At 38.2% G+C, this 13,609-nt stretch overlaps 2 protein-coding genes across 2 annotated transcripts in view; one reads left to right on the top strand and one right to left on the bottom strand.

Annotated features, from left to right (window-relative positions):
- Positions 1-5,073, top strand: part of LOC311092586 (dynein regulatory complex subunit 2-like) — a 55,517-nt gene extending 50,444 nt beyond the window's left edge. The window contains exons 3-4 of the mRNA XM_084129407.1: positions 4,248-4,400; positions 4,723-5,073. Coding sequence (XP_083985533.1) covers positions 4,248-4,400; positions 4,723-5,016 — 447 coding nt within the window. The 3' untranslated portion in view covers positions 5,017-5,073. The remainder of the gene's footprint in view (positions 1-4,247; positions 4,401-4,722) is intronic.
- A 2,310-nt stretch (positions 5,074-7,383) lies between these two features.
- On the bottom strand, positions 7,384-13,524 carry fkbp11 (FKBP prolyl isomerase 11). Its single transcript, XM_084127650.1, has 6 exons — positions 13,101-13,524; positions 12,833-12,895; positions 11,044-11,131; positions 9,066-9,099; positions 8,802-8,872; positions 7,384-7,629 (listed from the first exon to the last, which is right to left on the bottom strand). Exons 1-6 carry the CDS (start codon positions 13,212-13,214, stop codon positions 7,421-7,423), a joined length of 579 nt encoding a protein of 192 aa, XP_083983776.1. The 5' UTR covers positions 13,215-13,524; the 3' UTR covers positions 7,384-7,420.
- Positions 13,525-13,609: the final 85 nt, after the last annotated feature.

Raw genomic sequence — 13,609 nt, 5'->3', positions numbered from 1 at the left:
TTGGGTATGAACTGCAGGTGGCGTCGGTTCCTCCTGTAACACTCCCCTCGTGCCGTCTCCACGACATAGGACCTTAGAGTAGAGCTGGAGCTGCGCACGACTGCAGGCATTGTCCACTGTTTCTGTCCATCCAACTTTGTTAGCACCTGATCCCCCGGGCTCAGTGGGGGTAGGATCCTTACTCCATTCCTGCGGTTATAGTAATAGGCTTGCCTTTGCTTGGCTGCAATGTCAGCCTGTCTGATCACATCCTCATTAGGCCAGTTTGGTTTCAGATTGTCCTGCAGGGTGGGCAAGGTGGTCCTGATTTTCCTGCCCATTAGCAGTTCAGCTGGACTGACTCCTGTCGACGAAGTGGGTGTGGCTCTGTACACCATCAGGGCAAGGAGGGGGTCCTCCTGTCTCAGTATAGATTTCGCTACCTGAACTGCCCTCTCTGCCTGCCCATTACTTTGAGGGTAGTGTGGGCTGGAAGTAACATGATCAAAGCCATATTCCTTGCTAAACTCCCTCATCTCTGCTGAAGATAGCTGGGGCCCATTATTGCTCACTATCACTTCCGGAATGCCAAACCGAGCAAATGTAGCTTTCAGCTTTGCTACAACTTGACTGGTATTAGTTGTAGGCAGATTCAAAATCTCCAGATATCTAGAGTAATAATCTGATACTACTAAGTAGTTTTGCTTCTTACTCTCACACAGATCTATAGCCACTTTCTGCCATGGCCTACAGGGGAGCTCGCTAGGTATTAACGGCTCCTTCTTCTGTGCGTTTCTGTTTTCTCTGCAAAATGCACACTGCTGTACTGTTTTTACAATCTCATCAGACATTCCAGGCCACCATACGGATTGGTAAGCTCTTTCTCTGCACTTTACCAGGCCTTGGTGTCCGTCATGGATTCTCTCTAAGATGACCTTCCTCATTTCTGTGGGAATGACGATGCGGTTACCTCTAATGACCAAACCATCTATCTCAGATAGTTCTCCTCTCACTTGGTAGAAGTCCTTGACTACCTCAGGCACCCTTCCAGCATAATCAGGCCACCCATTCTTGATGAAGCCTATGACCGTCTGGAGCTGTCTATCATTTCCAGTGTGCTGTCTTAGCTCTGCCATCCGGTGCGGTGTGGCTGGGACCTGACTCATGACAGACTCATGACCCCATCCCCACAACATTGCTCTGGGCTCCTAGAAAGCGCATCCGCCACAGCTAATGTTTTGCCTGGTGCATGTTCAGCTGTAGCATTGAAACGCATGAGTCTCATTAATAGCTTCTGGCACCTGATTGGAACACAGTCTAAGTCTTTACTGTTCATGAGAGGTACCAATGGTTTGTGATCAGTAACCAGTCTAAAGCCATCCAGCCCATACAGGTATTTATCAAACCGTTCACAGGACCACACACTTGCCAGGCACTCCTTCTCGATTTGCGCGTACCTTTTCTCCGCGTCACTTAATCGCCTTGAGCAGTAGGCTGCTGGCGTCTGCTGACACTATGGTGGGTTTGTTGGCATCGTAGAAGGTAAGTTCCGGAGCTGTGGCTAGTGCAGTCTTTAGGTTGCTGAACGCCTCGCACTGAGCAGGTCCCCACATCCACTCCTTGTCTCCTTTCAGTAGTTCGTACAGTGGGTGGGCCACTGTTGATAACTCTGGAATGAACTTGGCTAAATAATTAACCATCCCTAAGAATCTTTTGAGTTCTGTTGCGTTTTGTGGCTGTGGAAAGTTCCCTATTCCTGCGACTTTAGTTGGGTCAGCCCTGACACCTGCCTCATCGATTAGATGACCCAGGAAGCGAACCTGTCTCTGTTTAAACTTGCACTTTGCCTGGTTCAACTTGAGCCCTGCTTTCTCAATGACCTTCAACACCTCAGCCAGTCGTTGGTCATGTTGCTCCTCTGTCGCTGCGTGAATCAAAATATCATCCATAAAGATCTCTGTCCCTTCTAGGCCAGCCAGAGTTTCCGACATTTTCCTCTGGAAAATTTCGGGAGCACTTGTAATTCCGAAAGGAAGACGGCGGAAAGCATACCTCCCAAACGGAGTGATAAAAGTGGTGAGCATCCTGCTCTCCTCATGCAGAGGGATCTGATAAAATCCACTTGCTGCGTCCAGTGATGTGAACACTTTAGAACCGGCAAGCTTTGGCATTATTTCCTCCACTGTGGGCAGGACATACTTCTCCCGTTTCACAGCTCTGTTCAGTTTCCTGAGGTCAGCACAGAGACGGACCTCCCTCTTATTGGGTTTGAGCACCGGGACCAGCGCACCATTCTGTCGGCTGTGTTACTTTTTCAATTATGCCCTCATCCTCCATGCACTGCAGTTCTTTTTTTACCAGCGGTACCAGTGGCAGAGGTATCCGCCTGGCTGTGGGCACTGCATATGGCTGGGCATCGTCGCGCAGGGCTATTCTGACTGGCTCGGTTTTCAATAATCCGCTTGATCCAAACACACCACTGACCTCATCCATCCTCTTCACTAGACCCATTTCCACTGCCTCCTCGCGGCCCAGTAGACAGCTTTTCCCATCTGTCACATACACCTTAAGGGAGTACTTTCTCTCCTTATAGCTGGTGGTACCCTGGAACATGCCTATGCAGCTGAGATCGCCCCCTGGGCTAACAAAACGTGTGTCTGGAGGCTCTAGTTTTATTTTAGGAGTCATCTTTTTAAATGTCTCTTTATCAATAATGGTAGCATCAGCTCCTGTATCAATTTTAAAGTTTACTACCACATTGTTTACAGGTAAGCCTACAGTCCATGTATCCACATTATCCTCCCTGTCAACTGCTCCAAGGAAGTATGTCTGTCCAGGCTGTTCGCTTGTGACTTCTCACACTGCTTTAGAATGACATTTACGTTCCCAATGTCCTCCTTTGTGACACTTATTACACTTGCTTTTTAATGCAGGACAATGTCTTTCATCAGAATGCAAAGACATTGCATTCTGCGCTCCGGCTCCCCCGCCCTGGACTAGAACAACAACCCCTCTAGGTCACTACCTGTCATTACAGAGCTATTTCACCTGCTTTTCGCCTTTTGGATTCACTCTCTCTCTGCATACTGTGACACAAAGTGGAGGAACAGTTCAGCAGCTTCGTTCAGACCGTGATGAGCTCGGCCAGGAAGTTCAACATCTCAGAGTTTTTTTTTTTTTGTTTTTTTTTTTGTTTTGTTTTTTATTGAACAAAAGGCACAGGGGATACAGTATCAAGCACAAAAAGTAAAATAAAATAAAATTAAGACACATCTCAGAGTCCGGCTCAGTGCGGCCCAAACCATTCGGAGAAAGCAGCTCACTAAACTTACCGTTCAAAGCCACAATGCTGCTAAAAAACTACAGGAGACAGTAGCTTTGGTAAATTTATTACACCCACATTTAAACTCATTTTTTTTAGCATTTTCCAAACAACTGCTTTATGCCTTCAAGTAATAGTTATATTTTGTTAATCCTGCAACAACATTCCTGTCCAAAAACATTGTCCTAACAACTATTCGTACCTCTAAATCTAAACCTAACCCTAACCATAACTTCTCAAATCAGAGGGAAATGACAGCTGTATAAGAATGGTGTCCCAGACAGCAACATAGTGTCGGCCCAGATCCGGGCCACATCTGGTACATGTGGATTCAAATCGTACACTATGACACTATGTTGCTGTCTGGGCTAGAAACCGCTAACCATTGTTATAAGCCTAAACTGAACTATAACTGTAGACCTAGCCCTTGAATCTGATTGGTTGATTGGAATGTTGTTCCAGGATCAACAAGGATGTTGGAACTTGGTGAGATGCAATTTTGGATTGCTTAATAGAGTATTTTCACCCTCTGGCCAATAACTTTGATGACCAACATTTAAAATCTATTATATTTAATGTTTTACATGCTTAAAATGAGAATCGTGGACATACCAAAAACATAATTTCACGCTACATGCAAAACCATATCAGAACACAGAATGTCTTTTAATGATACATTAACATTTAAGCATTTTATGCATAATAAAACATACAACTTTATTTCGTTTAGATACATCCTTATTAGTTAATATCTCAGTCAAGCTGAAACAGGAGAAACTATGTCTTGTATCATTAGTAGACCAGAAATATATATTTTATTTCTTGCAACAGGGATGCATTTTGTATATTTATTGGAAGTAGAGATTATGTAATTCTGGAACTAAATGAATTAATATTAGCAATACTCTCAACATCCAGTCAGTCACCCATGCTGTCTCTTCCACAGGGGGAAAGGTTGATGCGTCTCTCTGAGGTGTGCAGTAAGATGGAGACGGAGCACGAGAAGGTTCTGCCCTTCTACAAATCATCATTGAGTGAAGAAGAGCTGAGTCAGGAGAGAGCCAATGCCATGAAGTCGGCGGATGAGAAACTCACTCAGGTTTATTAAAATCACACTCCCACAATCCACTGTAAACTTGCTTTCAAATCTGCCATCGTTTTGACATGGAGTGGCCGGTTTTTACAATCCAATTAATTCCAGATAGAAAAATGAAAATCATTATTTTCTCAATGGATATCCTGTTTCACTCAGATATTTGTTGCTTTGGGGGAAGTCATTTCAGATATTTCATGCAGTGGCATTACTTTGATGTGTAGTAGCATTTCTTTTGCATTATTCTAGTCATCTGTTAAATTCAGTAGGCTATATCTTTTGTGTTGTCTTTTGACTTTTCTCCCCTTGTCCTATCCTCTGTCCACAGCTGGTACATGACTATTCTCCTCTTGGGAAGTTTTGGCAACGTTACAACAAGGTTCAGCTTGACAGTTCGTGTCTGAAGCGAGAGAAAGTGCTTCTGTTACAGGAGAATGAACGACTGAGGACCTATCTGAAGCAGTACATGGATGAAGTTTCGGTCTCTGATAAGAGTTTTCAGCAACAAAAGCTTCTGGTGGTGTCTTCTTCAACTCTGCAGACCCCTGCTACCACTGAGAGACGCGGTCAAAAGCGCTATGTGGTCCAAAAAGCAGCGAACATTGTACAGAAACAACTTTAAGGAATAAATGTGAAACGTGTAATGTAAAAGTGTGTTTCTGGAAGCAATTAAAATGTTTTTATGCCTCTGGCATGCAGTCGGTGAGTCTGTTTATTGCAATGATCTCAGTATATTTAATATTTTAGGACACTTCCTCAAATCCCACAGCCTTTTGTTACAACTTTATATCAACTCGTGCAATTATGTAAATGTGTTGACTGATGCTGATTCATTACCTCAAGATGGCGCCAAATCATTGAAGATTGTCCTTTATACATCTGGAAAACAGGTCGATGCATTTTAGAATGAAAGGTGAAGTTGAAAATAGACTACATTTTTGAATTATTTGAAGACATTTTGCATCTCGTCATTTAATGACAAATAAGCTCAGCTATAACTATTAGCTCTATCACTCATAGATGCATGGCAAACCTCAAACATTGATGCGTGACGTCTTTAATAAAGACATGCTATATTAATATAGTACAAAACAGGACAACAAATAACATGAATCTAAGTTTTATGTAACTTGTTAATCTTTTACTGATATGTTTTATTTTGCACTGCAAGTATAAAAATCAAGGCAACATGATTTGGATTTTTATTTATTTAGCCTATCTCAAAATGTCTTCAGTAATTTGTTATTTAGCCAACTTGGACTTGTTTATCATTAATGCAAAACTGTTGTAGGCTGTTTAAAAGATTTTAGTGAGAAACAAATCCTCAATAACACATAAACCTCAACATTACCTGTATCATTTATTCATGTCGCAATGCATGCTGGGAACACACAAACTCGAACACAGACCTCTTTACAAATCAGCAATGTTGTTCAATATAAAATGCTTTGCCCAGTCTATCCTTTCCAAACGGTTGAAGACAATGCTTTAAGATCCGCTGACTCTTGAAAATCTCCTAACCTTTTAAAGCTGTTTGACCTTTAACCCTTCCTCTCCAATGCTTGCTGATAATGCTGGACTGGTCACCTGGAGGTGAACTCTTTCGAGAGCAGAGAAAGTCAGAATTACGTTTTGAGAGGCAGTATACATGTACTTAGTTTCTTGATTGAATTTTGGCCAGAAGAAAGACCTTTCACCTGCAAGACATGTAGTATCACTGATGGTTATCTCGACCATTTTAAAACTGTTTATCAAAAGCGACTAGAATTGGATTCAAGGTAAACATTTTTTATCAGTCCATGCATTCGCTCTGAGAATGATGCATACGGTTCACTTCTGAGACACACACGGCCTACCCAGCTAACAAAAATATGAATGTTTTGCTAACATTCCTATTAAGTTATGAAAACGTTATTTCCCCCCTTGGTTATAATAACGTTAAGGGAACATTCTGAAACAATATTAACATTAGAAAAAAAACGCTAGACAAGTCTAACTAACTATGTGCTAACAACATTATGAGAACGTTATTAAAGCCCACATAACTCTGAACGAACGTTCTATTTACGTAACTGAAAGAACGTTTGTTCATAACTTTGAGAGAACCTTGCCATAACGTTAGCCAAGTTAGCTGGGTCATAAGGGCAGCTGGTGTTATTTGTTAGCAATTACACAATGAAAGCAACAGTAAATCATTTTTAATCAACAAAGAAAGACAAAACTCACTGATTGGGATATTCACTCCTAGATACGTAGACTGACGTTAACAGCTTTTTAAATCTGCATATTGCCAAGGTTGTAATGTTTTGTGTTTAAACAAATGCAACCACATCACACGACCTAAAACAGCTAGTCACAAATGCTTCTTTGTATTTCTATATATCAACTTGATTACACAGCGTCCGGTGTCATTATTAATGCCCATCCCTCACATTCTTTGTTATAATAGTAGGCTAGTGTTTGAAGATGTGCTGTGTATACACTAACATCATTATGTACACATAAAATATAATTAATCATATTATAAAGCATTTGCTGTTTATTTATCACACACCACCATGGCAATTATACAATAAGGGTGTTATTAATGTTAACAAAATTGTAAATTTTTAAATATATTTGAATAGAAAACAGTTAACTTAAACTGTAATATTTCAATATGTAACATTAATATGTGAGGTGTTTGAGGTGAATGTCTACAGTTTAGGCTAAACATTGTCTGAATAAATTACAAAAAACAAACAAATGATCCCTGCTCTCTCCCTTTTTTTGAATGACTTAAAAATACTTCTAAAAACTCCTAAGAAATACTTCAAGTGTAAATATTTTTGGGCCCACTGTACATCCTGAAACACCTTTTGTAAGTGGCTCTAGATAAAAGTATCTGTTCAATATCTTAAATATAAACGTAAGAGAGTTTTTATGTTTTAATAACTCAAACAAGTCACAAAAAAAGAAAAGAAAAAGAAAGCACCAAACAAAGCATTTTTCTTTATTTAAATAGTTTATTCTTTTTGGCTTTGATCTCACTTCTTCTTGCTTTTCTTGTCTTTGCTCTTCTTCTTGCCATGAGGTTGCGCGTGTGCTTTGTTGTAGAGGTAGAGACCCACTAAACCCAGTAAAGTGGGAACCAGCGCCAAACACAAAAGGGGCAAGACGTCGTTAACAAGCTTCTGCCAGGGCGTTTGCTGGGACAGAGAGATCACCTCCACATCGAACTCAAGTGCGCTGTCCCCTGTGAGGAAAACACAGATGTAAGATTATTACATTCACTGTGATTTAACCATCGCTCTACAGCAGGGATAGACAACTCCGGTCCTGGAGGGCCACTGTCCTGCAGAGTTTAGCTTCAGCCCTGATAAAAACTCACCTGCCTGTATCTATTTAGTAATCCTGAAAACACTGATTGCCTTGTTCAGGTGTGTTTAATTAGGGTTGGAGTTAAACTCTGCAGGACAGCGGCCCTCCAGGACCGGAGTTGTCTATCCCTGCTCTACAGCTTTACTCTACTATAAAATATTGACAATTTTACTACTTCTGATGATGGTGGATTAGTTTATGGACTTTAAATATTTTTCACACATGTAAATAAGCTGTTGTGTGACACTGAACTATTTGCAGAGTGTTTTCACTGTCTCTGAACTCCCTGAAAAACTTCCATTGTAGTCTTGAGTTTTCTTCCGGAAACAGTTACGTCACAGTATTCCTCATATAAATAATTCCTGGCCAATGCATACGCAAAATAAAGAGGGTGAGGCCTGGTTGAGTTGTGTTAGTTATGTGTTGTGCAGTGTCCAAAAGATCACCATTGATCAACCAATCGCAACACACTGCAGCATGTTTGTGCTTCCGCAAGAACCAATGAGGTTCATTCTCGTGTTATCTCGCACTTTATGACGGTTAACTGAAGTGTTGTGCTGGCCTCTGTGAACTTCAAGCCTGCCTACTTTGTTTTGATGGGTCATCTAAAAAATGTTGACATTGACGAGTAGTGTTAGACCGCTGAGGCAGATCAGATGAAAAGGTCAGTAATCGTGGCGCTCTGCAATATCCTTGCAGCACCAAAGTAGAGTTAATATTAGGCGATCATTTCACAACACTTCTGAGGACTGGACCTTGTGGACGACCCTTTACAAGGAACTAAACGGGTGCGTTTCCCAAAAGCATCGTTAGCCAACTGTGGTCACAAGTTCCATTGAACTGTGTTGGTACGACAGAACTTGCAACCGTAGTTGGCTCAGAGAAACGCGCGTTACTGACAGACTGGGAAGAGAGGTGCTGCAACAATGTAAAACATGTGAAAAATCAGTTTTTTGAACATTTAAGCATGAAAAACTTTTCTAGTAGAACAAAATCAAGACTTTGAAAAATGGCATAATTGGGCCTTTAAGTGTGTTGCCATGGTACCTGGAATGGTTGGAAGGTATCCTCTCTTTCCATATGCTAGATGAGCTGGAATTGTGGCCTTGATTTTTTGCCTGTGCAAAAACATAGATAGAAAAGACTCAAAAAAGACTTTCAAGTGGGTGATTCAAATGTCACCCTAAAAGACCTTTTCTTTAAGTGGTCTTGAACATACTGTTCAATAGCTGTACTTTCACCATCTCTTCCTACATGCATTGGTGCAATTGTACATTCCAAAGAGAAATCCAGGCGTTAACGTTGACTTACCCTTCACACACTCCGACCAGGGCTTGCTCTAGACCTGCCAAACCAAAAAAAAAGTTGTAATTGTATGTGCAATTGTGGAAACACCACCTCATTTCTGATTATTATATGGTTTTACATAAGAAAACTCAGCCCAAAAAGCTGTCCTTAGTAATCATAACCATCTTGACATTATAGTTACCCTAACCAAATCCTAAACAGTCCTCAAAGATGAGGATATTGGGTCCCAAGAGTCCTGTTTGTATATTTTGCTTAAAATAAATATCTACTAATGCTGTCAAATCGATTCATCGCGATTTTGTTTATATGAATTGTATGTATATATATATATATATATATATATATACAGTATATATATATATATACAGTATATATAAATATATTTTTATATGTATATACATGTATATTTTATATATAGATGTGTGTGCACACTCAGACATATGTATGTATATATATATATACACACATATATTGGCACAAACTTTAATTTTAGATGGGATTGGTCGATTTGACAGAACTAGTATCTACTAAAAAAACAACGTACATAATTGTCAAAATGCTCTCATTATGAACAGAAAACAAAGTTAATTAATTTCAAAGTTTTAATTGTCTTTCCTTGCCCTCTACAAATAATTTCCCCAATTCTAACATTATGTAAATGCACTTAACATGCTGATTAATAGGCCTATTGCTAGCCTTAAATGTAGATAAAAGGAAAAACGTCTTGTCACAAACCTAAGCTTGTTTCTGCCACATAAAAAATAAAAAAGGTAATTGTGACTTTTTATCTCACAATTCTGACTTTTTTCTTGCAATTGCGTGATATAAACTCACAATTGTGAGTTATAAAGTCAGAATTGTGTTATAAAGTCAGAATTGTGTTATAAAGTCAGAATTAAAGTCAGAATTGTGTGTTATAAAGTCAGAATTGTGAGTTATAGTCAGAATTATGTTATAAAGTCAGAATTGTGAGTTATAAAGTCAGAATTGTGTTATAAAGTCAGAATTGTGAGTTATAAAGTCAGAATTATGTTATAAAGTCAGAATTGTGTGTTATAAAGTCAGAATTAAAGTCAGAATTGTGTGTTATAAAGTCAGAATTGTGTGTTATAAAGTCAGAATTGTGTGTTATAAAGTCAGAATTAAAGTCAGAATTGTGTGTCATAAAGCCAGAATTGTGTTATAAAGTCAGAATTGTGTGTCATAAAGCCAGAATTGTGAGTTATAAAGTCAGAATTATGTTATAAAGTCAGAATTGTGTGTTATAAAGTCAGAATTGTGTTATAAAGTCAGAATTGTGTCATAAAGTCAGAATTGTGTGTTATAAAGTCAGAATTGTGTTATAAAGTCAGAATTGTGTGTTATAAAGTCAGAATTGTGAGTTATAAAGTCAGATTTGTGAGTTATAAAGTCAGAATTATGTTATAAAGTCAGAATTGTGTGTTATAGTCAGAATTGTGTCATAAAGTCAGAATTGTGTCATAAAGTCAGAATTGTGTGTTATAAAGTCAGAATTGTGTTATAAAGTCAGAATTGTGTGTTATAAAATCAGAATTGTGAGTTATAAAGTCAGAAATGTGTGTTATAAAGTCAGAATTGCGAGATAGCCTATAAACTCGCAATTGTGAGAAAAAAAATCTGAATTGTGAGATAAAAAGTTGCAATTACCTTTTAAAATTGTTTTATTCTGTTGCGGAAACAAGCTTTCATATAAACTTGGTTTATATATACTCCTGGCCCTGAACGCTTGTGCTGTGAACAGCTCCGTTGTTTTGACACGCTGCTCACTTTAAACTGCAGAGACGGTAAAGTGGTGTCACAGTTGTCATTTTGTGTCGTGGTCCAGTTGGAATTAAACTATAGCCTACAAGAGTATATTTAACCTAAATATGATAGGTTCTAAAATCTGTGCTCTGTTTTACTTCTGTTGTTATGAACATGCTGTAACTTCGGGTTGCATTGCGATGACGGAGCCTTTTACCTGTGATGACAGACCTCTTGCCCAACTCTACGACCAGAGGTTCACGAGACAGAGAGGTGTCAATCACTTTCCCGTCCATTAATCGGCCCTGCACAGGAGATGAACAACAGAGTTGCAGGTTAGTTCCATACATTTTTATGCAGATGCAGCAAATTATCTGTAAATACCTACAGAATAAGACTCAAGTAAAAAACTAAACTCAAGTAAAAAGTAAACTCAATAAAAAACAAGTAATAATTGGAATTGTGGTTTGTAGTGTAATAGAACCACACCAGCCTGCATTAAGACAAGTATGAACTATATAAGGAAGGCAGATTTTAAAAGGAAAGATATCAAGTTGGGGCATGTTGTCACACAGTTGTCACATGTGTTTTATATGTAAAAATGTTATATATTTTATTGATTACAATTTCTGTTTGCCAAACAATTGTTTGAGTGTGAATATTTTATATATATTTTGTATAATATTTTTTTTATATATATATATATATAATAACTAAATCTAAATAAACTAAAATGACAAAAACAATTTTAAACTTTTTATTTTTTAAAACAATTTAAATAATTTATTTTAAAAAAAGAAAATATAAAAAATATCACCTATATATATATATATATATATATATATAACTATAACTATATATATATATATTCACTTTAATTTAAATTGTTCGTCATTTTATTAGTTTAAGTTTATTTAGATTTAGTTATTTTAGTACTTCAAGTTAAACTAAACAAAATGTGATATACTAAGAATTTTATATATATAGAATATAGCCTATACTAAGAAATATATATATATATATATATATATATATATATATATATATATATATATACATAAAATATCTAAATAAACTAAAATGGCAACAATTTTAAACTTACAAAATCTAAAAAAAATTGCATTTTAATTTTATAACAGAAAATATAAAAAATCGAATTAAAAATATAAACTATACATATATATATATATTCACTTTAATTTAAAAAATTTTGTCATTTTATTAGTGTTAGTTTATTTAGATTTAGTAATTTTAGTATTTCAAGTTTAAACGAAATGTAATATAGCCTACAATTTTTTTTCATATATATTTTATTTCAGTTTCAGATCTTGCAAGTAGGCTAACAAAAGTACTATATACACACACACACACACTGATTAATTTAAAATATAAATGGTTATTATAGTACCCCATATATGACAATAGTTGGGGCATGTTGTCACAAAATGTAATCATGCTCAATTATTTATTAATTTAGCCTACAAAAAAACTTATTTTGATGCAAAAACCTTAATGTTAATAATTTTTCACGGAGAAAACAACAACAACAACAACAACAACAACTTGTAAACAACAACACTAGGTCTCCCCTATGTTCCTTATTGCGCGTGTGCGCGCACTCGCCCCTCGCGCATTTCCTCGAGTCCAGCGCTGACTCAAATGCTGACGTGTTGCTCCGCCTCCTCTAGAACATTTGGTTTCGCTTAAAACTGAAATACTATTACATACAAATAACTGCATTTCGAAACTGGACCGTGACTCCATGATGAACTTAAAAGGAATGTGTTAATCAGGTTAATCTTTCACACGTAATATGCATTACAACTCTATTTTAATTCAGATATGGCGAGTCCAGATGTCAGCTCGAGTCTGCCACATCATTGAATGATTTCATGTGCAAATAACCCAGCGAGAGTTCATTTCGCATGTTTTATGTCATAATACCTAGATATTTCATTGGGAGGTGCCTGGTTTTACAACATAACAGGCTTTAATAGCGCATATACCGTGTAATGGATTTGAAGCGTGTCTCCCATCTCTGCTGTAATCGTGCATGTCTCCGGCATCACCTAAAATAGTCAAAAACAGAAATATTGAAGAGTGGTACTGAAAAGGAAATGAAATGCGCAGAACATCGACTATACTAAAACAGATACAACATTACATGTTTGCACTGAGACGTTAACATGCATTTGCGATGAAAGCACGCATGCAGTGATCGGCTACGTGGACTCTTGTAATAATAGTCATTCATAAAAACTTGACCCAACTTACCAATGTCTCCACAACCAACTGTTCGATCACGCCTTCTGTGCTTTCTCCGTCCTCAGCTGCAACAAATGCAAAAGCTGCGAGAAAAATCAGGACGATCCCCGTCCGAATTCCCATCGTGTCTCAGGTTATGAGAAAATCAGCACTAACAATAACCAACAGAAAGGATAAAAGCTAGTCTACTGGCTCACTTCCGTCACGAGAGTCTCGCGCTGCAGCGTCGAGGGAGCCAATAAATACTCGAGCGGGCGATCAGACTGAAGAAGTCCCTCAAGGCGAGATGCCAGTTAAAGCTGATGTGTTATTATAGTGTAGAGATAACGCCGGCGGGGCAAGACGACCCTCGAGCACTGGACCAATACCTGGGTCACTGGAATCCCCGCCTCATAATCCGCCAGCATCCCAGAAGTCTCTCCACATGGCCACTGCTGTTAGAGAGCTTCCCCGCTAGAAGGCGCTTACTGTTCTGAGCTTGAGGAAAGCAAGCACTGCATCCTTTATTCCTTCATTTA

The sequence above is a fragment of the Abramis brama genome (assembly GCF_963993115.1).
Source record: "Abramis brama genome assembly, chromosome: 11".
Taxonomy (NCBI): domain Eukaryota; kingdom Metazoa; phylum Chordata; class Actinopteri; order Cypriniformes; family Leuciscidae; genus Abramis; species Abramis brama.
This window is presented reverse-complemented; position numbering and strand designations above follow the sequence as displayed.